Source organism: Poecilia latipinna, unplaced genomic scaffold (genome assembly GCF_001443285.1).
Source record: "Poecilia latipinna isolate Pla-1442-1.1 unplaced genomic scaffold, P_latipinna-1.0 Scaffold75, whole genome shotgun sequence".
In the NCBI taxonomy this organism is placed as follows: domain Eukaryota; kingdom Metazoa; phylum Chordata; class Actinopteri; order Cyprinodontiformes; family Poeciliidae; genus Poecilia; species Poecilia latipinna.
The window spans coordinates 100,008-127,076 of NW_015112691.1; the positions used below are offsets into that span (position 1 = coordinate 100,008).

The 27,069-nt window shown below is 40.0% G+C and overlaps 1 protein-coding gene across 13 annotated transcripts in view; it reads left to right on the top strand.

Moving 5' to 3' along the window:
* The window catches only part of LOC106936013 (protein tyrosine phosphatase receptor type F), a 161,299-nt gene that overhangs the window by 46,470 nt on the left and 87,760 nt on the right, over nt 1–27,069 (top strand). For 7 of the 13 annotated variants that reach the window (XM_015016801.1, XM_015016852.1, XM_015016825.1 and 4 more), the window contains exons 4-6: nt 7,193–7,381; nt 13,896–14,006; nt 25,864–26,133. In XM_015016801.1, coding sequence (XP_014872287.1) covers nt 7,193–7,381; nt 13,896–14,006; nt 25,864–26,133 — 570 coding nt within the window. Of the gene's footprint in view, nt 1–7,192; nt 7,382–9,642; nt 9,661–13,895; nt 14,007–25,863; nt 26,134–27,069 lie in introns of all 13 variants that reach the window. The other 6 variants (XM_015016785.1, XM_015016818.1, XM_015016794.1 and 3 more) reach the window with 1 other exon arrangement.

Below are 27,069 nucleotides of genomic sequence, written 5' to 3' on the forward strand. Positions count from 1 at the left end.
GACATCATCAAATGATTTTTTTTCCTTTCTTACCTGCAGTAGACAAAGAAGTGGAGCTTTATATTATTAATTTTTTTTTTATATAAATCACTCGCCCTGCGACGTCTTTTATCAAAAATTCCCTCTATCTTGCCAAACATCAACCCGCATTTCTCGCACTATTTGCCTCTTTTTCTCTCCAAACTCTACTCATCCCTTATCTTCTCCCTTTTAAGAGTTTAGAACAAAGGCTCGTCTTTGTCTGCTCAGGATGGAAAATTAGCAGACAAGACCAGACACAGAAGTTCCAGTTGTAGACGCAGACAGACGGGGCACCGCAAATATTTCCTGGTAAAACATGATCTTTGAATCTAACAAAAGAGCCTTTGGATTTTCTTTCTTTTTTTTTTTTTTTTTAACTAAAAACCAAGGACACAGACTTTGTCCAATGTCTCAATACACTTTTAGATTCTCACGTTTTGCTGTGACTTTAACCTGACAAATAAATTTAAAAAAATGTCTAAACATTTGCAAATAAGCTGCAAAAGTCACAACATTTTTATGAATATTTACTAAATATGAAATTCCTGCAAACTTTCTTTTTTTAGTTGGATTATTTGTATATTTCTTCTGCTTCAGCAAAGGTCCTCCAGATAAGGTGTTTAAAAAAACTCATGTTAAAGAAATTATACATTTAAACAATTTTTTTGTTGGATTCAAACGATCATGTCAATATTTTCCTTTTAATCCACAATATCACCTTCAGCATTTGTAAGAAGTTGTGGGAACTTTGCATTAATTCCTTTGTGCCACACAATAAATAAAAGAAATCCTTTAATTTGAGTAGCACAACAACCCACATCACATTCATTGACAACCCCTACTAGAATAAAATAAAAAGTGAAGCTTGGTTGCCAGAATCGGGCTCCTAACCAACCCTGTGTAGTTGTGCTGGTGGAGAACGTTTGAGCATACAATAAAAAGAAATCCCAGAGGTTTTTTTTTTATCTATACATTCATTATGTTGTGGTATAATTCAGTTATAGTCACTTATTTGGGTTGTATTGTAGAAGCATAATCCAACACTGAAAATCTTTCAACCTTTAATTTGATCATTTGTTCAGTGTGGAGAAAATCCAATATTTTTCTAAGAAGAAGTAAAAATAGCACACTATTAAAACACTTCCTTTAAAATGGATGCCACTGTTATATTTTCATGGTTTATGCTTCAGTTTTTCTAATATGACACACAAGAACTTTTCTCTTAGCCTCTCACAAAATGGGGAAAAATTGATTAAAATTTTGAAAACCACCAAAGGAAGTTTTAGTTGAAGAAATCTTCACACCACACTGTTGGAGAAAAGCAGCAGGGCAATGCATCTAGAGGTCGCCAGGTGATCATAATCATTTATTTTAAGGCTTTTTGTACATTTTTAGCAGAGGTTTAAGCTGTAGAGGAGGGTGGCGTGTGTTTGCTGCTACAGCTACTGCAAAGCTCATTAATGCCGTTTCCCCTTTGGGCATAAATAAACCTCATCTGTAGTTTAACTTATTAGAGGGGTCGAAACACCTCGGTCACCTTCTCCTAATCATACACACTGTAAGAAAAACTTGTGTTTTTAATGTTTCACCTGCGATGCAGACATTAAGCAGAAGTCAAGGACACAGTACTGTGTAAGCTGTGCAGCAGCTTTTAAATTATTCCCTGTTTGTGCTTCCTGATATGACAGAGCCGCTGACTCGTGTAATAACTCCTTTGGGGTCTCTAACCCCGTTTTAACATCGGTTTGCATTTTTCACAGCCCACCAACATTTGCCAATAATGTTGATCATAAATTTTTCCATGCAACAATACAAGTAGGTCAGGTGGGATGTGTCTTCCCGTTTCATTATGTGGAGGAAAAAAGGTCTCATCCCCCAAATAGCGATAGTATAAGTAGCTTTTTCTCCCAGTAGGGGAAAGCTTTTATTTCATCTGGCAAGTGTGTTGCAAACTTAAATACTGCTGTAGGTATGAGAGCGTAAGGAGGGAATAGATGAAAGTTCACTTCAAAGAAGGCATGATAGACTTTTCAGTCCTCCCAAAGAAACACACTTGGTGTAATTGACAGCAATTTTCCATCTGAGATTGAATCAAAATTAGGTTGATGTGTCGAGCAGATTTTCTCTGTTTTCACTTCCCTTACTGTTGAGCTCTTCAGATAATTGAGCATGACTCTATAGATCAACCAGATCCATTGAAAAGAACCTGTCTGACAGCAGGAAGTAGGATGAAGGATCTTATAAAATCAGGAAACTAAATCATTGACATCTATCAGTCTGGAAAGGGTTATGATCCCAGTCCTGGAGCTTTGAGACTCCGGTGAAACACAATAGTTGTCCACAAATAGAGAAAACATGTAACAGTGTTAAATCTTTCCAGGGAAGCAGTGTAACGAAAAATTCACAACAATTCAACTGCAGTCAAACATGGATTATGTTCACACAGCAGACAACCCAAACTGTCTTTTTGTTTGCCCATATCTGACTTTTTATTATTATTATTATTATTGCTGTCTGAAACGTCCAATTTCACCCCCCAAAAATCTGATTTGTACAGTTTCCATGTGTTACTAAATTGGATACGTGTCCAATAGTTTAACATTAGTCTGAAGGGCTATGTTACGTTTGATACGACCTTTGCGGCGTGGATGTGAGATGTGTGTCATAATTCTGCCCCAGAAGAAGCCAACGTAACAATAACTGAAGCAATCAGTCCCATTGAAAATAAAACGGTACTGAAAAGAAAGAAGAGGAGCCAACTTTCCTCCACAGAGACGTGAAAGACTAAATGCTGGATGGTAGACGTTACTGCGAAGAATAATTATAATCGGTTATTAAAGACTTTCTAAATAAAACCTGCTCTCCAAAAACTTCACTTTGTATTTCCTACGCTTATTTTTGACTGATATTTAACTTTGTTTGATTTGAATAGACTGTGACAAAAAAAGCACAAAAAGAATAAATCCATGAAGCTCAAATACCTTTTGTAGCACTGTCAACTAATGTTAAATTTCTAGATTTCTTTTCTTTTTTTTTCTCTCTCCACCTCCCTATTATGATCATTTCACATTAGGATTATTCTCGGCTATTAAAATGTGAAATTGCAGTGTGTCATCATCAATTAATTAGCAGTACAATACTCCTAATAGCATTCAAAAGCAATCTTTTAAATGTATCAATGCATTGGACTCCCCAAATTGAGAGGAGAACGGAGTTGCTGCATCACTACACAATCAATCTTAGAGTATTGTCAGGAACACAACCGCCAGCAGACCCCACAGACGCTGCCCACTGAAGGCATACATGAGGAAACTGGGTCCAGCCTCAGAGGGATATCCTCCGAGGTGATACATGATGAAAATATTCAAAGCGTTTTGTAAGTAGGTGAGAGTGGAGTTCATCCCCCTCAAGGTTTAGCATAATTCAGTGGTTTCCCCACTCTTTTTCTCAGAAGTAGAACAGCTCAGGGATCTGTTATCCTTTTCCACAGAAATGTGCATTTTAACGTTTCCTCTTGGATATGCTCTGATTTGAACAATTGTATTCATACGATTATGTAAGTTGCATTGCTCTCTCCTCCCCTTTCTGACTGCATCCATCTCACTCCAGTGTCGTCCGTCTCTCTTTTTGTTTTGTTTTTTCCAAACGTAAGAGAGAGAGAGAGCGAGAGAGAGAGAGAGAGAGAGAGCGAGAGAGCGAGAGAGAGAGAGCAAACCACAGAGGAACACGGGGAGCATCAATACTCCCACCACTACTCATTCAATAACAAACTGTACGGCCAAGTAGACTTTATTATAGCGGTATCCTCTTCTGTAGAGGTATCATTTGGGATGTCTGGAAACTAATTCTGTACGGTTGCAAAGGAAGTGAGCCTCACCTCAAAGATCTCTCATATTCACCTGGGTCTGAACACGAGACGGTCTGGGCTACGGGCCAAACACAAGGGTGGAAGGAGAAACAACTGTTCTACTGGCGAGGAGAACAAAACAACAGCCATCCACCTTTTATGCTCAGGTCATGTAGGTTTACATATGGATCTCTGGCTCAGACCAGACGGAGGTCTACTTAATAAAATATAAGAGATTATGACATATTCAAAGCATCCCTGCGAAGACTGGATGTGTGTGAATTTCTTTTTATGGCTATTTAACAGTGGCCCGTCCTTGTCTTTAATTAGCCCATAAAAAGGCTTTGAAAATGAGATTTCTCTAGCCTGTAGGTCCTTTCCAAATTTAGACTGAATAAAGATGTTTAGAGAAAGGCTCTGTTAGCCCATTTGAAAGAATAAACTGCTAGCATGTAGGTGACTTTTGCACTTGTTCAGGCTGAAGGCAGTGTTGACCTTTCAGTTTCTGTTAAGCTAATTGTTTATTTATGTGCATATGAGAAGGATGGCAGAACACTCCTTACTGTTGTAGATCTGGCCAAAATCAATATTATTTCACACTGAAATAAATCACCAGAGGAGACGAAACAAACATGCCTCACCGCTGTCGCCTACTAAAGACAGACACCCGTTAAAAAGACACCTTAGGGGAATTATTAAATGCAGAGGGACATTTATCAGAACTAAAGTATGGTTTTTGTGCTACGTGTAAGTACAATAAATTCAAATGAAGAGGGATTTTATTTAATTTATGTTGATTATCTATCAGTTGACGCTACATATTTCTAATCACAGTTTGTATGTCAAAGTTAAGGATTGAGCTGTGTCCGGAAATAACCTGCTGACAGCTTATTTCTGATGTTTCTCTTCACCTGCTTCCCTTGAAGGTCATGTTTAGTGAACCAGTCTGCTAATGGCCCATCAGCATAACTTTTAGCTCATTAATTTCTTGCTCCATGACGGATTGGCAACCTGTCCAGCGTTCACCTTGTCCGTTACCTGAAGTGACCTCGGACAGGTTCCAGCCACTCTTACGCCTTTAAAGGATAAGTGGGCATAGATAATTGACTGATAGATGAATTCATGAGCCAACTTTGTTGCTTTAACTTTCACACTATTACCCACACTTTGTGTAAATATTGTCGTCCACCAGAGCAGCTCTTTATTTGTCTGTTGTTGCGTAATGTGTATTTTAATGGTAACCTCAGGCAAAAGTCCTAATAATTAACACTTGATTTATGTTGGCACTTTGGCCCGAGTGAAACAAACGAGGAGACAGCTCTACATTTTGTCTTGTTAAAGAGCAACCTCTTAATCAGACTTCACAAGAGCCATCGTGTATGCCATGTTTGACGGTTTTATTTGAAGTGGAGGCTATAATTGTGGTTTTTCAGCCCAATTAGACTATTTGATTATTCTCTTCTTCTTTTGATAAGTTTAGGATTGTTGTTTGTACATTGACACATTGAGATAAAATGCTTTTGCCTTAATGCAGAAGTAGCAAAAAGCTAAATATTTGCGCAGTAATTCATTATTTGCATGGCTTTATCGGGCTGAAAAGATCTGATCACAATGCAATGAAACAATTAATCACAGCCACACTTGTACACTGGTGGGTGGTAAGTGGGAACTTTCACCTTTAATATTACAAAATAAAAAATAAAATAAAAGAAGTGCCGGACAGCTGATTTGTCTCCAATGACTCAGCTATTTGTTTGGGTGCATTGTAATGGATGTGTGCTCTAATCCCATGTGCAGTTACACAATCCAGAATTTGGTCAGATGCAATCGGATATGAAAGTAACATCAAACTTTTCGCCTTTGAATGCGTTTGATTTAGTTTGGCTTTCTGCTGCAGATCTGAAAGTACTTCAAAGAAACGAATGTGACAGTTATCATCACACCCACAGCCCAACGCTCTTTGCCTGACATTGATCTGTTTGTAGCCGGGCATCTGTTTGACATGGCATATTGTCAATTAAGCTGACAGCTTGTCTACATTTGAATCAATGAAGAGAAATAATTGAAGAGATTCATTTTGTTGTTAACATATTAATGCTTTCCCTTCACTACTCTCCAAACCGACTTCATGCTGAGTTTTTCTTCCTATCCTGTTGTTCTGTTAAACCAAACTCTGTCTTTGTTTCTAGTAGCTCCTCAAAAGTTCTTCGTTCCTTTTAATTACAGGGTTATGTGGTTTTGATAATCACTGCCACAATCTTGTGTTTGCTACACCAGCGCAAAATTGCTTGTATGATTTAGGTAATGAGCAACAAACAATACAAAAACCAGCTGATGTTTTCCAAGAACGTATTTGTGACTGTCCCAGACCTTAATGGTTTCTTTTCGGCACTCACAAGGTACTTTCCTGAAACTTTTATGAGGCACACTGGTTACTTTAGAAGAATTTACCAGCTACTCTCAAGGAAATTTAAAGTTATTTTCCAGAACTCACTATGTACTTTTCTGCAAGTAATTAGACGCTGGCCAACATTTTTAGATTTTCCAGAACTTACAAGACATTTTCTGGTAGTTGCTTGGGACTTTTCTGCAAGTTTCATGGAATGTGCTAGTTACTTTCTCTGCCAGGCAGTGGCAAAGTTTTTTTTGTTTTTTTTTTCTTTTTTTCGGGCAATACCTCACTTCCCTGACGTTTTCATTAGTTAGACCGAGGCCTGGAAAAGATATTACAAGCATCTATGAGGTCAAGCTGACATCTAAAACAGGATTCAGACCGAAAAACACAACTTTCTGCTAGTAGAATGCCAAATTCTGATTTAAGGATCACTTCATGGACATTCCATTACATTCATTATGTCGAGCTGGATTATTCAAATTGGTTTATTTAGTTTTCTGAGCCTGAGGCATCTCATCTATGCTTGAGTGCCCAGAGGCAGATTGCAACCATCACTCCTCTATCTGAACCTGAGACTCCCCTCTCTGGGTAATAAGCCTGCTATGATAATCAGCTACTAACAGGATTGTTTTTTTGTTGTTATCTAATCCAAATCAGCCCCAGATCTGTTTTTCCTCTGTAGTGCCTGGTGCCCTCACACTAATATTAGCTGTTCGTGAGCATGTGCTCAGATTACTGTTTGGCCTGTGGCACCTGAAGTGTTTTTGCTCTTCTTTCATCTTCATCTCTGACCTTGCCAGCTGAAAAGCTCCGATGAACTCCTCTTGCATCCTTTGAAAGACAACTGTGTCTATTTGTAAACACACATTTCCCTCTTTATTCTCCGTATTTGTTCTTTAATAGAAATCTGTCTCTCAACGCGTTTTCAGAGAACCAGATCCCGCCCGGCTTCCCCACCATTGACATGGGGCCTCAGCTGAAGGTGGTGGAGAAGACCCGGACCGCCACGATGCTGTGCGCCGCAGGCGGGAACCCGGACCCGGAGATCTCGTGGTACAAGGACATGCTCCCCGTAGACATCAACAGCAGCAACGGGCGCATCAAACAGCTCCGCTCAGGTACAAACTTATCTGATCTCGTGGCTCAGCATGACTTATTGCAGATGTAAACACAAGAAAGCCGAGCTGCAAGGTGCGAGATGTCACTGCATACCTGCAGACACCCTGTTAAGACATGAGGCCAATGAGAGAAAAACAAAAGGCCTTTGTTGTCACCGATGATTTCATTCATTGCTTTCATCACGGAGGATAGAAAAGTTTTACTCGGCTCGTCGTTGTCACCTTGATTACTTTGCTGACTTCTTAGACTTTTATTCTTCACAACCACACAGTCCTCACTTACACAGTTACTGAAGTTGGAATGACACTGTCTCCGTGTTCCTGCAGTCTTTGACAGTGACGCATGAACTTTTAAAACCTTTTGAAGTACGGAGCGAGGAAATTTCACCCTATTAAATAATCCCTAATCCCCTTTTAAACATGCAGCTGGGTCACAATGAGGCCAGCAGATGATGTATTAGCTAGGATTTCAACCTTAACCTAATGAGGTACTCTTTGTTCACACTAACAGTCTCACTGATATATAAACAGCCTTATTTGACCTGGGCTTGATGGGAAGTGTGCGTGGTAGATAGATTAGTGGGTTTTGGAGCAGGTTCAGTCATTGACTCTCCTCTAAGCCTAGTTTTACTTTGTGTGGTTGTAAAAGCCCCACTGTATAAGAGGCAGGTTTTACTTTGTGAGGCTTCTGTAATGGAAGAGCAGCTTATGAAGTGTCAGACTTGACTGCAGGTCTGAGGAGCAAAAGGTCAAAGATAATAGATACTTTAGGGGCATATATCATTATTTTTTCCCCACTTTTTTTAAAGACATGTTGAGACTTGCAGCTCAAGATAGTTATTTAAATGAGAAAGTTGAGAGAAAAAATAACACAAGGCAGCAGAGAAAGGGGAAAAAAAGCCTAGCTAAAAGGTGGAGATGTTTAGTTTGAATGTTTGTATCAAGGGAGAACACAATATCCACCTTAACAACAGTAATGACAAAGTTTACCTCTCAAGTCTGAGTGAAAAATAAAGGCTTACATCTAAAATAAGGATGAGAAATGGAGGAGTTTGAATAATTACCACCAAGGAGGAAATGCAATTCTCACTTTTCTCCACATAAATCCAATTACAATTATTTTTGAGGACGCCATCTGTAGCGTCACTCAGTCTCTGCTCCATCTACAACAACCTTTTGTGGCCTAAAAAGTCAGGTCAAGTTAATCCTACACATTTTGAAGATGAATACAAAAAAAAAATGCAGGAAAATTTGATGACATAGCCACTTAAGGAAAAGCTGGAAATGTACTAGAGCAGTCCATGTTATTGACACTGTAAAATCATAACATAGTAGAAGCTGCATACTAACTCAGCTACTTAATTGTTTGATATTTTTAGTGCAAGGATAAAATTGTGCAGAAAAAGAGAAAAGATGTTTCCGCCCTTTTCACTTCCACCAACAACTTTTAATTAGTTTTCTTTTCCCACATACATTTGGAGTGCCTGAAAATGTGCTGATATGCCATGCCCCCAGACTAACATTTCTTTTTATCCACCACCGTTTTCCTGACATCTGCTGCCGCATCAGGATTTACATTACTGAATATGACACGAAATGAGGCCAATTCTGCATTGGCAGAAAAGAAGCACATTAGTTTGTTGCCAGGGCTGAACAGAAAAGGCCCACAAAGTTATTATTATTATTATTATTGTTGTTGTTAATATAACACTTTTTATTTCTTCTTAAGCCTCTGATTCATCTTACGCTGCAAAGATACTAATTCCTTTTCTGCAAAAAAGGTCGACATAAATACTTCTTCTTGTCCATCACCCTATTTACTCTGCCTTCTTTTCAGTAATTACCCATGTCCTTTTTACTAGCAGCAAAAAAGAGTGAAGGCCAGCTTCAATCGGAAAGCATAATTAAAACATTTTCTGTATGAATTTAAAGCTACTGTGGAGCGAAGTAAGCGTGTTCAGGGTTGTTTCCTGCTTAAGCCGAAAGGGGAATATTATATTTCAAGGGGTTCGTCTGACAGAAGGGATCCTTCTCAAAGGCTTTGCTGTTTTTCTGTTGTGCTCTCCAACATTCATACCTGCTGTATTTTGTAGCATTGATTAAGTGTGTTGAGTTTTGTTAATCACATTTAGGTGGCCTCTACTCTGTCATTTTCTTTATCTGTTGCTCTTCAGAAGACATGTTTTCTTTTCCCCCGTTGTTGTAAGTGGATTACTAACTAATCTCTCAACCCTGTTTTCATCTAAATTACTCCCACATAGGTGGTACACCAATTAGAGGTAAGAATGACAAATGGTGTATTGGAAAAACATAACGTCCATGCCATACCCTCCCACCCACATCTGCCCCCCGTTACACTCCCACCCCCCCATCGTCACGTCGCTGGGTTCATCTTCACTGTTGGCCAATCGGCCCACCCTGTTTCCACCGTGTCCTGGTCGACCCCCCGACATGTTCTGTCTGCTGTCTGATCCTTTACAAACAAATTATCACCAACCTCGCCGTGCGAAGGGCAGTGCACCGTACCACTGTGCATGAGGGTGTGAAATCTGAGCCACTTTAATAAGGTAGCAGGTACAGAGCCTTAAAAAAGATCTCACAGGTCTGGAATTTTTTTCACATTTTGTTGTATTATATCCATAAACTTTGGAGTGTTTTAATGGGGTTTTATGTCGCAAACCAACAAAAAGTAGTGCATAATTTCAAAGTGGTAGAGAAACTTAAAATGTGGCCTTGGATTGTAGTGTCTACTCTGTTCATCACGCTTCAAAAAGAAAAAAAAAGCCATTTTACATGAAAAAAAAAGTAGGCTCTAATGGTCAGATTAAATCAAATTTTTATTTTTGTGGCCCACATATGGTGGAAAGCTACCACTCTGAAACATGGGGGTGGCAGCATCATGATGTGGGGATTCTGGAATGCAGGGAAGCCGATTAGAGTTGATGAAGATAAATGCAGGGCAATCCTGGACAAAAATCAGAGGAAGCAAAAGACTGGAGGAAGATGTTGCTAGAAGTCAAAACAACACATGGAGTGGTCTAGTCAAAGTCCAGACTGTAATCAAGTTTGGAATCTGTGGCAAGATATGAAAACTTGCCTATAGTCAAGTCAGTTCTTGCCTATATGTTGCTGACTATTTAGTAGCTATAAGACTTTTGGAGGCAGTTGGCAACTCTGGATTTTATTTCAAACTGTAAAGATGGCAGAACACTGCAAAAACATACAATTTTACCAAGCATATTTTATCTAGTTTCTAGAGCAAATATGTTAGTACACCTGAGCCAAATTGTGAATTACCTTTACAATTTGTTCAGGTGTGTTTGAGCAGAGATGCATCCAAAAGATGCTAAGCGGTTTTACTGGAGGACTGGTCATATAGACTCCTGGTCTATCAAGTAAAATTCTAGTGAAATAACATTACAAAATGTGAAAAGGATCCTTATGAACACAACCTCTTCTCTCTGGGTTTTTAGCTGAGGGAGCAAAGACTCTCAAAGGAGTCTTACCTGCCTCATTAATGCAGCCTTAATGGGAGATTGAAGTGACTACATTTGCATAGAACCTTAGCTAAGTTGCCCCTCTTGAATGGAAACAGGGAGTACATTTTTTTTTTTTTTTGGAAGTCCTTTTTCACATTTCCACTCAAGAACGCTGCATTTAAAGTTGGAAATCTGTAACAAGCTGAATTAAATTTCCAAATGTCCACCCCTGCATATATGGTCGACGTTAAAGCAGCTGATGCCTTTTAGGTAGAACTGAAACTACAAATATCCGAGCGCTTGGAAGCCGTTTTGCTAGTGTTACATCTCGACAAAATGCAGAAACCTTCTACTTTTTTTTTTTTTTTTTTTTTTCGGGCTCAAACTGCTTTCTCCTGCAGGAGAGCTGGCAGATTGACAGATTGGTGACACTGACATTAGTATGCAGGTAAATGTCAGCGCTGAACCAGACGCCGATGAGCTCAGCAAGCCGAACAAACACCTCGGAGGGATGTGTTGTCATGAGATCTGAAGTCGCACACCCGACATGTCACCGCTCCGCCCCTGTTTTACTTCTGTTGTTTCGGTCTTGTCTTGCGTCGAATCCCCTATGGTTGGTGAACCTGTTTGTTACATTCATCTCATGGTGCATGACGTGAAAATGCGTCGTATTCTGAGTATTTTTTTCGTTTTTTATTTGTCATATTACAAACTGCATGGTGGCTCGCCGCCTTTTGTGGGAGCACCATGCTGCTTTGGAGACGTGAGAACTTTTATCACCCCGCTGCATATATTCTACTAAGAGAACCAGCTTTTCTCTGTGTCTTTATTAATTCGCTTTTAACAGCGGTGCAGGTAAGTTCACTGCTGCTTTTCCTAATTTGTCAAAAAAAAAATTTACTTGTTTCATCTGTCTCCCATTTGCAAGTCAATAGCAAATTATTAGCTGTTGGCTGTTCATGGGGAGTGGAAAAAAAACCCTCCCCTGGACTTGTCTCTGGGGTTTTCATGCTTTGTTTAAAGCAACATGTTGGCCTTCATTCAGATGCCTGCAACAACTTGGATTAGTGAATACAAATCAAAGCCATCTGGCAGAGGAGAGTCTCCCCTTGGTGAAACGTGGTCAATAATTTTCTCACTGTTAACTGAACTGGTAGTTGTTTCACTACCGGCTGCTAGGAGCCGAGAAACAAATTGTTGCTTTAACCTGTTGTTCAGTGATTTTGTTGCCTGGCAAAAAAAAAAAAAAAAAAAAAGAGAAAGTCAGATATCTGATATATTGTTTCACCACTGTGGACTTGATCCTGCCTGTCTTTCACCATGGCCTCATTTCTACAATCTTATGTCATACATTTACCCAGCGTTCCTTCACATGGGAAAGTCTGGAGGAGCCGTCAGTTTTGTGTTTTTATGTCCAGATAAGAAGGAAAAGTAAATTATGTAATGAGAAATACATTCAGAATTTATTCAATCCATCCATCCATCCATCCATCCATCCATCCATCCATCCATCCATCCATCCATCCATCCATCCATCCATCCATCCATCCATCCATCCATCCATTCATCCATTCATTCATTCATTCATTCATTCATTCATTCATTCATTCATTCATTCATTTTCAGATTTTTTTTATTTATTATTTTTTTAGCTAGAAAAGGTTGGTTTCAGCCTTTTCCAGGTAAGATTAGTTGAAAAAGACTAGTTCTGGGTACTGCAGTGTGAGAAAGAGTGAAACCTTGTTTACTTCCAGCTAGAGTAGCATTACTGGTTTTGCTAATATGTTGTGTCTGTGATGAGAGAATCAGACCGCTGCACAAAGTATCTCCTCCTGTACATACCAAAGACTCCCAATGGCATTATGGTCTGGACTGCCCTGTGACTATCCATGTGAGAAAGTGCTGCCTTGTGCATCATTTCATCCATCAGTCTTCTTATTCTGATGTGGGATGACAGGAGGTCAGACAAGTCCACATTCACTTGGATTTTCCAATGCTCTCTAGCTTTATACTCCCTAACAAATGAAAGCCCTTTTGTGCATTCCCCCCCTTAAGCCTTGCCGATAAGTGCTTTTGCTAAGGCAACACAGCTGTTTGGTCCCAATACCCCAGGTTCTCATTATGTTCAGATCCTTCCACGGTTTATTCCATTAATCATTTGGATATTTTTTCTTCCACTTGTTTTCTGGAATATGTTTCACCACTAAATTCCCACGTTTGAACAAAGTGTTGGACAAGTCTTTAGGCATTTTTAGGAGATTCATCAACCTCACGTGAAGCATTAGCTAATAGCAGGTTGCCACCTGAAACATAGTGATCACTGCACTGCACTTCCTCGCAGAGTTGTGATTATGTTTTTTGGGCAGGTTGTTACAAATCAGTACACTTAGAGGAAGTAACATTTCTTCTTCAGGAGTGTTGAGGTGTGTTACCCATTGTTAGGGATATGTAAAATGCAGGTCTATGTCATAATAACAAAATCTCACACTGACAAATAAAGGCTACGGTTCTCCAACAATCAACATTTTGTTGTGCTATTGTCATTTGTTGACTGGAGGAACCATTGAAAATAAAGGTTTAAGTTCTTCTTATCATGGAAAAAGTAGATTTAATGTGCTGAAATTTTTAAGGCTGGATCTTCAGTGTGAGATTATGTTACAGCCACAGCATATGAATATTATTTAAGGGTTTTTACTCATCTTCTTCCATTTGGGTCCAATAAATGTAGAGGGGCTGTCACATTTTCCTGACTTGAGTTGTTGAGGCAGTGATGGTTTTAACATGTTATTTAAAACGACCGTCAGACATGCTCCGCTTTCATTCATAACACGACTAGGCCTAATATTTAATCACCAGCTTCCCTTAAACTCGCCAGAACATGTAATTGTTTGTGTCGCATCATTGCAAAACCTCGTCCATCATGTCTGAGCGTGAACTGGGTCAGTCTGACTCTCTATTGAATGATTCTGTTTAAATAAATGTGCATTGCTTCTGTCGTCTGTCCAGAAGGCTAAACTTGCCTATCCTCCATTTAGGAGCGCTGCAAATTGAGAACAGCGACGAGTCGGACCAGGGAAAATACGAATGTGTAGCCATGAACGACGCCGGCACTCGCTACTCTGCACCTGCCAATCTCTACGTCAGAGGTAAAGTCGAACGTCTCTCACCTTTATTTATCAATGATATTTCAGCTGTTTCAAATACTGTTCTGTGAAAAAGCACGCACATTTCTCTAGTTTTGGCTTTTTGTTGCACATAAATGTTTCAGTTCAAAGAAAACTTTGAGATAACTTTAAGTTCATTTTTCTTTTTACCTGTAGAATCAAATTATTCAAATACGGCAAATCTAAAAAAGATGAGATCTATTAGTCCATTTTTCACCGAACCCATTAAGTCATTCCTACGGCTTTGGGACTTTTTCAAACAACAGTGAGAAATATTACCCACAAATGGAGAATGCATAAAACGTGACCCTTAGCCCCCAAGTGAGGGTTAGTGATCACAACCACTCACTGTTAGTTGAAAACTGCAAATAGGCGCACTTATAGTTGTTTTATTCTGCATTAATAAATGCATTCTGCATTTATTTAATTTTATTAGTTCAAGCAGCAATATTCTTAATATGCATCAAACTAAATATACAAAATAAGATATTAGATGAACAGGGTTTCTGCCAGCAGCATTAGAAGGAGCAGAGCATTTAGTAGGCCTCTTACGACACGATTAAAAAAGGTCTTAAAAAGCACGCCTCCCTGAGGGACAACCAATAGCATGTCAAGTACTATTGTGCTAAAGTATTTCAGCACCACAAGTGGTATTTATTTTTGTCTGATACGCTCAGTGAAAAACTAGGCTCATTTTCCTTGAATAATTTGGAGTCTCACAGAAGAATAGGTGAACACTGAACCAGAAATAGGTGGGGTCTGCTGTAAAAAGTTAATCACTGACTCATCCAGGAGGTTTCATGAACCCCAGAACACAGAATGCATTAAGATCTAAAGCTCTGCAGGCTTCAGATGCTTCAGCTGATGTTCATGTTTCAACAAGGAAACCAAGGCGAAACCACTGCTTAATAAAAGAAAAAACAAAGCAAAACATTCTGTAATAAAGCATGGTGTGTGGTGGATGAATTGCTGTAATTGATGAGATCATGAATTCTGCTCTCTACCAGAAAATCCTGGAGGAAAGTTTCCGCCCATCCGTTTACGACCTTTAGCTCAAGATAACTTGGGTTTGAAGGCAGAGAGCAGTTGTCCAAAGGACACCTGCAAATCCAGCTCTGAAAGCCTTTAAAATAAAAAAACCATGAAGGTTTTGCAGTGGCCTAGAGAAAGTCTGGACTTAAATTCAATTTGTGATTCTGTGGTATGACCTTAAGAAAGATGTTCGTGCTGCAAAACCCTCCATTGTGGCTGCATTAAATCTATTCTGCAAAAAAGAGACGTTTAATGGTAGTTGTTTTCGCCAAGAGTAACACAACCAGCTATTAGGTCTAGGGGCAATTACTTTTCCACACTGGACCAAGTTGGTTTGGATAGCTTCTTAAGAAAGTGCTTTTTTGGGTTTATCCAGGCTAATTTTGTCTGACGTTAAAATGAATGATGATCTGAAACATTTAAGTGACCAAAAAAAAAAAAAAGGGAACATAGAAGCAATCTGAAAGGAGGGCAAATGCTTTTTCTCAGAATTGTTCCCTGTGGGAAACACTTGGATTTCCTCTAACTGTTGTGCAACTCCCAGCATTTCCACTATTCTTTTTTTTTTTTTTTCTGCATCCATTCCCGTGTTCGTCTCCGTCTTCACCGCACTTTTCTCATTCCTTCTGTTCCAATGAACTGAGCTAACCTCAGCCTCCAGTTTGGCTGCAGACTCAACCAGGTGCAGCCCCTGAGAAAACAGCTGCATTGAAATCGTTTCCTCCGCTGGCACCGACGCCGGGGCCTCCTTTCTTTTTTTTATATCGACTGTATCGAAAGGGGCCATTATTCCCTTCCGCACAAACCCGGAGCTTCTAAAGACGAGGACGGGGGGTCTAGGGTTTCCCGAGTTTGTTTATGCTGTAACGTCTCCGTGAGCGGACTAATGCAGGCGCGGGGTTGGGGCCATGCGGGAAAAAGCTGCTATAGGAGGGGAGTGAGTAGTCGAGGTCAGCGCCTGTGGATAACACCAGCATGGCTGATGTACATGAAACACAATAGCTGCTCCAGTTGTTAGTGTGCGAAAGTGTCACGGTAAGAAAGGGGCACGCTCGGATATCATTTTATAATTTCGTTAAAAGCGTACAGAACTGGAGCATGCAGCCTGTTTTATGGATGAGTAAGTCTTTTGTGTCTTTTTTTTTTCTTTCATCAAGATAAAGTAAGTAAATTACCGCTTACTGTGGCCCATATATCCAGAAAAGAGAAAGAGAGAGAGAGGGAAATGATTTTTGTTGCATTTATTATCTCACTTGAGCAGACGAGCAGTATAAATGTCTGGTCGTACACAAAACTTCCCTCTGAATCAAAGGTGAAATCCTGTTTCAAGGTTGAAGAAGGATCGCATCTGCAGATTAAACATCACTTAAAAAGCTCACATCTTTCATGTCAACAGAGGTAGAAGGTAGTCAGCCAAACGGCGGAGCCGAGGAAGGGATGTAAGTCTCGACTATTAATCAGTACATGTCTGTCACAGGTGCAGACACCGGCTTTTTTTCCCCCCTCAGAGGTAATTACAGTAGTTGTGTGGCGTGGCGCCAGCAGGGCCTGGGGGCCCTTCTGCTCCGTAACACCACCCAGGTAGCTGTCAACCCACTGGCCCTAATACCCGGCTTTTTTTCCGCCAGCCTCGCCACACCAGAGGAGAGATAGAAATCAAACCAAGCGTAACCTTTTAGACGTATTTTCGACTGGAATGGAGAACAAAAGGCTGCAGCCGTGTTTTCGCTCCGTCTTTGTTGCTGGCGCTGGAGCTGGAGAGACGAGACCCGGGGCGGCGCAATCACTCCGCTGCTAGATTGGGCGACTTAAGACGGGTGGCCTTTGACATGCCTGTCTTCCTCTGCTGCTGTTTTTTGCTTGGGGTTTTTTTTTTGTTGTTGTTGTTGTTTTACAACAAAAAAAAGTAATTATCGTTGATGCAGTTAGCGTCTGTTAGCATCTGTTTACTATGTGTTTTTTCTCAAGCTCTTGCAAAAGTATGTGTTCCACTTTATCTTTTTTCCATTTTGTTTTGTTACATACACACTTTAATGAATTCATTGGGTTTTCTTGTGATCGACACAAAGGCGTGAATGATTTTGAACTTTTCAAAAGAGCGTCATGCGTTTGCATTCATTTCCCTTTACTGTGATACCCCTAAATAAATCACCTTAAGACTTCACCGGATAAGTAAACAGACTCCAGCTGGGTGTGATTATCAATAGCTTTACTCTGGACAGAACACACTCACTGTAAAACATGGTGTTGGCAGCATCATGCTGCGAGGAGACTTTTCAGCAGAGAAACTTGAAGAGAGAGTCACATACAGGGAGAGTATCTTTATTGGCTTAAAGCTAGGACTTTGACTAAACCATTTTAGCACTTCATTCTGGACATGTCAGTTCTTCCATGAAACATGGTGGTGGTGGTATCATACTGTGGGAGCTGGAATGATTAAGACGATAGGTCAAACTTTAACCCTGTTTACACATTTATCCCCACGGCATGATGCTGCCACCACCATCCTTTCTTTGTAGTTGTGACTGAGTGTTAACAGTAGAGGTTTAGGAGAAATGTCGAGATCCATGAATTCGTTTCCTTTTAGCTCACAGCTAAAACAAACAAACAAACATTACAATTAGTGGCTGTAACATTTCAAAATGTGAAAAAACATGAAGAGTTGCGTATACTTTTGCAAGCCGCTGCATTTGACATTCATTTTACTACATGGTGCTGTTACCGAAGAGTTGATCAATTAATTCATGTTAGAGCTAGAAAACTTTGATGTTTAAATTAAACATTTTATCTTTTTTTTTTTATTTATTTATGTTTGTGTACAACTCAAAGTGGGGATTTTTCAAGGTGTCGTGCAGCAAACCACAAGTGAAACCCAACCACACACACACATAAACACACACCTATCAGACATGCATTAAATGTTCTCGTTAGGGTTTGGTGTTTTGTATCCCTGGATGTGTTTTTTTCTCCCCCCCCCCTTCCTGCTCTGTCACCACCTGATCCGATTCCTTTCTGCGGGTACACAAACACGCCGCCTGCTCCACCGTCACCACTTGACATTTTAGAGCCACCAGAGAGTGATGTCCTCATATTAGCGTGTGGGAGGAGTAAGACTGAAGGAGACGACGATGGTGGGGGGGTTGTTTGAGGGCGAAGAGCGTGCTCATCTATTGTTTTTCCCGTTGTGTTTGTATCAATTTACAGTATGTCCTTTTCCTCGATATCCATTAAGGACTGTGACCGTGTTTGAAGGTGTGCAGCTGCGGGTCGCTCTCTGTGACCCTCCTCTAAAAAGGGAGGACTCCATCAACGTGGGCTGAAGCACACAGCGCGCTGTGATCGTGCTTGAGCGCTCATTTGTCAAGCGTTTATCCCACAACGGAGGAGGGATGTCAGCTTCTGTCTGCTGGCACTCTTTCATATATCCATGTGACATGTCAATATGTCACCGAGGATAAAGTACTGCAGCTGGGTTTTTTTTTTTTTCCTCACCAAAATATCTCGATGCTGTTTTATGTGTGTGTGTATGTGTGTGTGTCTCACGGAGGGAAACTTGGAATGTGGTCAATTCAGGTCAGATTTATGACGGGGGGCGAAGAAGAACAAGAGCATATTTAGTAACACTGACATCAGCATATGCTCAAGAAGATAAAAGGTACAAATTCATTGTGAATTATAATAAGATTGTACTTTGAAGGGGGAATTTTTGATAAAAGTTTGATTAAAGATGTTTGAACTTACTTATTTTAAATCACAATTTAGCTAAGAAATCTGTGTTTTCTGTTTTTTTCCTTGATCCTGGATTTAGACCCCTTAATTTATTCCCATTTTGTGATTTTACAACCACAAACATCAGTGAGTTTTATAGGGATCTTAACTAACAAAGCTGCACAAAATAATGCATAGTATGTGGAAGGTTAATCAAACAGGAGATTTGACAAGTAAAAATGTAAAACGTCTTTACTCTGATTCCCTGAATCAAATCCAAACATGGCAAACATGTTCACATCTGCTACCTAAACACACACGTTGTGGTGGCAGCATTATCCTGAGTGGTTGCTTTTCTGTTTTTCAAAAGCTAATCAGTAGCACTGGGTTTTATTTATGGGGTATCGGAGTAAATGGTGTTGAATATGATGCTGCATTTGTAAGAGTTTTAAAGCAAAACGCTTTTCCTTCCACTTACCTATCATGCACCAAGTTTGTGTTTGTGACAAGACGAGATGGAAAAGTGTTTAAGGGGTGTGAATCATCTTGCGATCTGTACCATGTCACTTACCTCCTCTGTGTATTAAAAGCACCTGTCTGTTTCACTGTTTGTCTTCCTCTTCACTTTGCATCTTTCTCATCCCATTGGTCATCTTCATCAAATCACTTCACCCACAAAAAGATCAGCGCGGAGGTTGGTCATTTTCACTTTCTGTCCCTTCCTCCCCATTAGTGCAGATTTTTCAGAGAAAGGTCCACTCCCTCCCTCCCTCCCTACCCGCCTCCTGTGGTGAAAACACAGGTATCCTTTTCCCCTAGAGATGAATACATTATTAATAACTCTCCCTAATCCTCGCAGTTCAATTGTGTGCTGTTGTCCACGTATTTGCATGGATCCCTTTACAGCTCTTGCATGCTTTCCATTGCCACTCCTCCAAAGTGTGTTTCAATTAGTCTTGCCTAAACATATAAAGGAGTCCCCGAGCAGTTAGCTTAAGTCATTATTAGCCCTCCGTTGTATTAGCGTTCTTCCTCACCGCGCCCGCCCGTGTCCTTCCTGTTGACTGTATCCACCAACAGCTACAGCGGCTTTCACTGCTAGGCTTTCCATCCGCCTGTGTAGGGCCATCAGAGGTGTGTGATGGATTACTTGGGTATTCAGGTGGCAACCGGATTTGTCAGGTATTTAGGCAGCAACACCCCGGCTCTCCCACTGAGGGACATGGGTGTTGGAGCTGACAAAGCCTTTCTCTGGGGATTACGTCTGTTTTACCAGCGTGGGCAGCTTCCACCTGGAGACTGAAGGATGTCGTGGTCACATTATGGACTAATGCAAAGACAAAAACATCTCCCAGTCTTTCTGTGACTCACAGGTGTAGCGGTACATTTAGCTCACGATGTTTTGTTCATGAGAATGAGACAATGCTCCAGGAATATCTTTGGGAATCGTAAAAATGACAAATTATTTGTCTATACGAACAAACGCTTCACAAGCTGTTTTAAAGAATCTCTAGTCGGTGTCCAAAAGCTCATTTTAGATTTAACTCGTCCATATAATCTTTTTTTTTTAAATCTCAGTTTATAACAGAAATCATAGAAAATTGCCTCCTTAATAAATAGGGTAACGGTTTAATCTACTCAAAATGTTTTACAGATTTCCTGTTTAACCTAGGATGTTGATTTATTTACACAATGCATGTCGCTACGAAATTTTAGCTATTGAATTAAATGTAGTTCACATTAGAAAACCCTTGAAATACATTGTTTAACTCTCATAGCTAAAAACCAAAATGTTAACTTTAGCATTGGAGGCTAACTCAAGTATTGGTATTCTTGTAGTTGTTACAGCCTGGCTCTAATGTGGATGTGAATCCTTTACATTTTTATTTCTTTTTCTGATTTTCTGCTCATTAAACACTATTTAAAAGTGTTGCCAGTTTCTACACTCAAAGATAGACTTTTCATTTTTCAAATAATACGATCTCGCCACAATAGTATTTATAGGTAATTTATTGTAACAGAGATATTTGCAGTCAGCATAAAGTTATCCACTTAAGGATTGCTGGACAAAATTATTTTAGATTTGGAACTAGAGATAATTAAGTACAATCCAAAGTCGTTTTAAAAACTGAAAAACGGGCGTTAAGTGCTGACAAAAAGTTGTGAAGCAGATGCTAATGTTAGCATGATTAGCAGCTAATAGTTAGCTACACACAATATTTTCACAGTGATCAGAAATCAGTCTGATCTGTTACATCACCTTTTTTTTTTTTTTTTTTTTTACAGAGTCCCCAAGACTCTTTTATAATGCAAAGATTTGACACTAATATTCAAGAAATTACGTTGCACCAATTCTATTTATACATCTGTATATTGGAGAACAGGGGAGACCTTGCATTGAAAATGCTTTCCTTTTATGTTGTGAAAATAATTTAAATTCAAAACAATGTTATTGTATCATCTGTATTCAGTGTAGAATCCAAACAGTTCAAGTTTTACAAGTCAAAGTATTTTAGATATTAAAATAGACACTATAAAAACAAGCTAAAATACATCTTTTGTTCACACATGATGCCCGAAAGCACCTGTCTGTGTCACTGTTTGTCTTCCTCCTCACTTTGTATCTTTCATTTCATCAGCCCACATGAACAAATCACTTGATCCAAAAACAAGTGAGTACAAAGGTTGGTCATTTTCACTTTCTGTCCCTTCCTCCCCATTAGTGCAGATTTTTCAGAGAAAGGTCCACTCCCTCCCTCCTTCTCTCCTACGCTCCCTCCCTCCCTCCCTTCTTACCCACCTCCTGTGGTGAAAACACAGGTATCCTTTTCCCCTAGAGATGAATACATTATTAATAACTCTCCCTAATCCTCGCAGTTCAATTGTGTGCTGTTGTCCACGTATTTGCATGGATCCCTTTACAGCTCTTGCATGCTTTCCATTGCCACTCCTCCAAAGTGTGTTTCAATTAGTCTTGCCTAAACATATAAAGGAGTCCCCGAGCAGTTAGCTTAAGTCATTATTAGCCCTCCGTTGTATTAGCGTTCTTCCTCACCGCGCCCGCCCGTGTCCTTCCTGTTGACTGTATCCACCAACAGCTACAGCGGCTTTCACTGCTAGGCTTTCCATCCGCCTGTGTAGGGCCATCAGAGGTGTGTGATGGATTACTTGGGTATTCAGGTGGCAACCGGATTTGTCAGGTATTTAGGCAGCAACACCCCGGCTCTCCCACTGAGGGACATGGGTGTTGGAGCTGACAAAGCCTTTCTCTGGGGATTACGTCTGTTTTACCAGCGTGGGCAGCTTCCACCTGGAGACTGAAGGATGTCGTGGTCACATTATGGACTAATGCAAAGACAAAAACATCTCCCAGTCTTTCTGGGATTTATTTACTAGTGTAAGTGTAAAGATAAATCTAGCTCATGATGTTCTGTTCATGAGAATGAGGCAAGATTTCAGCAATTCAGTTCAGTTTTGAGGAAAATTAAAAATCTCCATGTTTATCTTCAAAAATAAGGTCTTGACAAGTCATAAGCTCTAATCAGTGTACAAACATGTAAATTTGTATATGTTTTTATGACTTTAAGTGGGTCCTTATACCCAAAAAAACAAAACATTAAAAATGCCTCTTTTGACAAATTTGTTAATGATTTTATGAAGTGGCGACCAGTTTGCCATTGTACTCAACCTTTAGTCATAACACAACAGAGCAAGTCAAAAACGATTTCATTGTTTCAAGATCTTTATTTCTGGACCATCTAAGAATATCTTCCCAAATCATTTAACCTAATTGACAAAAAATATCAGACTCTGTGCTAAAAGATGTTGTTTACAGCCTTAATTGCAGGTGATTCATGATGCAACAAACTGAACTCTACATTAAAATGTATACCATCCTCTGTATTCAAGACGGAGGTGATTCTCAGGAATTTTTTTCCTCCTTGACTTCCATTTGCACATCTCTGCCTCACAAACAGCTGACCTGTAGAATATTTAAGAATGAGCTGCCAGAGTGCTGACAAGGGGATGATCAGCCATCATGGCCGCCCAGAGACGCTGCTGCCAGGAAGACTCGCAGCCTGCTGACTCTGTGCCAGTTTGTGCCAGATATTGATTGACTGGACAGGTTCTGCTATCCTTGGGCACTTTGTCAGGGCAGTTAAATTTATAGGTATCCAGCAAGCAGGCAGGCAGAGTGGAGACAGGGCTTATTTTGTGGTTTTGATAGAGTCCCGGAGCCCATCTCTCCGAGCCGCTCTCGACAGGAGAGAGGCTCCGGGGGAATCGATAACAATTACCTGCCTTCTAGTCATTTTGTTCCAAAGCACCTCTCCAAACTTAACCGCGCACCATGAATTATTCACAACATTAAGTGTTCAATATACACAAGCCCCCATTGACTGACTGCTCATAGTACTCTTAAGTCTATGGAATCGCGAAAGAACAACTGCTGCTTTGAGCTAAATGGATTCATGGTTTTATATTTGGCCTACATCCGTCTGCTTGTTCTGAGAATTAAAATGAAAAGAAGAAACATTACTGTAAAAAGACACACGTGGCTTCCAATATGAACTCTAAAAAGCTCAACGGAAGTGCCTCGACTGCAAGTCCTGCTGTCGGTTATTAATGAAATTTGATTTTTCCCCTTACTCATAGTTTTTCATTTTCTTGAAATCAGCAATTTCTGATCTCCAACTTTAGCTAAGCTTTGACTTGCTAAAGAACTATAACAGAAATAAAATAGTGGTTGCTAATTAATTATATTTAGAGAAAAGGTAACGTCACACTGTGTGTGTTAGAGATTAGTTATAAAACATGTTTTTTTTTCTTTCATAATGCTTTTTGTGTTGACTTTTAAACTGTCTTTTGCATCTTACAGCATATTTTGTGGTTAGCGCCGCTGAGACAGCAGTATCTTAAAGCTTCTTTCTTGGTTACCCAAACTTTGAGATTTCAACAAGAGTAAAATCATTATTTTGAATGAGAAACGGATAAATGAAAAACTTAGAAGAATAAAACAGCCTTGCTGTTGTCGACCAAAGTTTTGCTGAAGTCTCTCTGTCTTACAGCCTGATTTAACTTAAACCTTTTTCGATGTCTTCTTAAAAACAGGTATTTAGCTTGTTAGATTTATCTGCTTTCTTTGACGCCATTCTCAAAATCAAATATGGCATCGATGCCATAGAGTGTAACTGTAACCTGGATGTGCATAGGTAAGGTGCGTTTACTGACTGGAAAAAAGATTGCCAGTTTTAAAAAAAAATCCTGTCGGCGCCAAACAAGCTGAAACTTTTTAAAGTCAAACCTTCCAGCTCCCATGCATGCTTTAGTCCAGACCAGCATCTCTATCTGCTCTCAGAGCTAGCACCTCAACTATCCACTATTTGCCATGTTGCCACCTCAACATGGCAAAAAAAAAAAAAAACATTTTTCATGTATTTCATAAAAGTTGACATGTCATGACATCCATTCGTCATGAAGCCCCATTTTAAAAACTTAATTAAATGTTGAGGAAAATCAACTTTAGTCTTACGCAACTTTGGCCGTTTCTGCTGTTGGAAATTGTGTGACAGAATCTCACGAGGCCAAATTCCAAAAGCAAAGCTGCCAAAGTGTTCTGCGGCTCAAACTTGGGATATTAATTATTTTTTGATACCGAGCCAAGTAGCTTCATCCCACGTGAATCTGTTGATTAAAACAGCAGAAAGTCTGCATGCAGAGCCTCAATTATTATGGGAAAATTCAGATGAATGTGAACCTGGTTTCCCCCCCCCCCCCCACTTATTACGGCCAGAGAACCAGCCTTTTTCCCTGACTGGAATCTCAAAAGGTGCTTTTGTGTTTTTCCATTTCACCACATAATGAGGGGAATAACAAGCACGGCTGTAACGACGTTCCGGTTCAAATTAGATCCGGGAGAGGGGGGTGAAGGGTTTTGACGGTGGGGACTGGAGGCAGACTCGTATTTGAAAATCCATTTTCATGTAGACCCGAGCATAAGAGCAATTATAGTTGAGGGTTTTTTTTGTTTTTTTTTTTGTTAGTTTTTTTTTCTGAGACACACGGAGATACTGTAGTGCATTAGGGGAGACAAGCAGTGCGAATTCTGCAGGGAGAGTATTTTCTTTTTATTTTGCTGTTAGTGTCTTGGAAACATATGAAGAGCAGAGGTGGAATAGAAATAATGGGTTCTCAGCGGGAAGCTAAATGTTTGGCGAAGCTTCACTTTCCTCGTAGTCGAGGATAAAGAAGCTAAAGCCTCTAACTCTTAGATTGAGTGCACACTAGTGGAACATGTCATAAATTTAACAGGTGTGACACTAATGGATGTTCACAAAGTGTTGTCAGTTTTTTTCCCCCCCTGCAGTGTCATATGGATAACTTTCTTGCCAAAAGTTCCCAGGAAAGGGATCAAAAATGTGTAAATATGAGAGGCATTTGGTATGCATCTTCATGGAGACAGAAAGTCATATGTAAATGCTGGCTGCCTGTTTATCCTGGGCTAGCTTTTCAGTGCGCCGCAGACCCTCTGAATTGGTGTTTGCCTTGTCCCAAGCGACGTCAACGGGCCCTTCTTGTCTCCATGGGAACCTCTATTTAATGTCAGCCTATCTGCATATCAGAACTGCACAAAGAGAGCGAAAAAGACAGAGGGAGAGAGCTGAAGGATCCAGAGAGAAAGAGAAAGGAAGAGGGAGAGGGAGGAGAAATCAAACAATGGCAACTCCACAGGGTCCCTCAATGATGCAACTACCGCTACTGTTTGACACTTTGACAAAAGAGGTCCGGACATAGCCTCCTGCAAAACTGGACTATTTTTGGTAATATTCTCTCTTATTGTGGGGAAAGGGATGAAAAAAAAGATTTCTTCTGAATATCCAGAGCCATTTTGTGACAATCCTTTTATTCCCTTTGTGCTCGCCCGCACATTTGGACAAAAGCGATCAGCTCCTCCTTTCTATTAGACTCTCTGAGACTTTTTTTTTTTCTTTGTGATGTTGCATGGAGAGAGAACATTCACAAGTTTTTACACAAGGAAGGATTGTGTTTACCTTGCATACCCTTACACTCATTTCCTTTCATTTTCTTTTCCTCTCAGTACGAAGAGTCCCACCTAGATTCTCTATTCCACCCAACAACCAAGAGGTGATGCCGGGCGGCAGCGTCAACCTGACGTGCGTGGCGGTGGGCTCGCCTATGCCCTACGTCAAGTGGACCATGGGTCAGGTGGAGCTGACCAAGGAGGAGGAGATGCCACTGGGCCGCAACGTGCTGGAGGTCACCAGCATCCGAGAGTCGGCCAACTACACCTGCGTGGCCATGTCTTCTCTGGGGATGATCGAAGCCACGGCGCAGGTTACTGTCAAAGGTGAGGCGCAGATTTGAAGAGAAAAGAACAACGTTGAGGTAGACTTAGAATTTTATCACAATATTTCGTGATACTGTTGTGATGATACTAAAAATGATCATAATGAGCTGTTTATTACTTCTGTTTTTAGGCCATTGTGTGGCTGTGGCTGCCTATTTGAAATACGGTTTGATTTATATCACCCAGCTGTACAGAGAAACTTAATTGAATCATGTTTTTAAATGTACTGATATTTGTCGATGCTCTTGTAGAAAAAAAGCTGTGCAGAAATTAGTAAAATAACATTTCAGTCAGTTTTTTAAGGACATGAACTGACATTTACTGTAAAAGCAATAAATCAAAATTCTGCAAAATTCTCACAATAACTGATAAACAATACAATAAATCCCCACCCCTATGTTGATGCAAGCAACTTAAATAGTCCTTTTGTCACCATGCAAGCAAAACCTTTGTGATAGTCCAACACAAAGCAGTGCAGGATTGTGGATTTGGACAGTGTCAACTCCTTTACGGTAAATAAAACCCAGTTCAACATGTTATGAAGGACTGTTCAATCCACAATCTGAAAAGAAAAGCATTGTGACAAACTTAAACTATCAATACATGGGTTTTGGTAATGTCCTCTGCACTTTAAATGTTATTTTTTTAAAACTACTCTTTCTTTTTCACAACGTCTTTCACCTTTGTGTTGATCTGTCACTTAAAATCCCACTAAAACACATTAAAGTTTGTGTGTTTATCATCTGTTGAAAAAGCTCAAAGGAGTGTTAATACCTTTGCAAGGCCCTGTAGATCATTAAAACATAATCTAATAAAAAACACCTTCATATGCCCTTTGAAACTAATTTTAAACACTTTACAGTTACAAATTAAAAAATATCAAGGGTTTGGAGTTTCCTCGTCGATGCATTGATCTCTCTGGCTTGTATTTTTCTC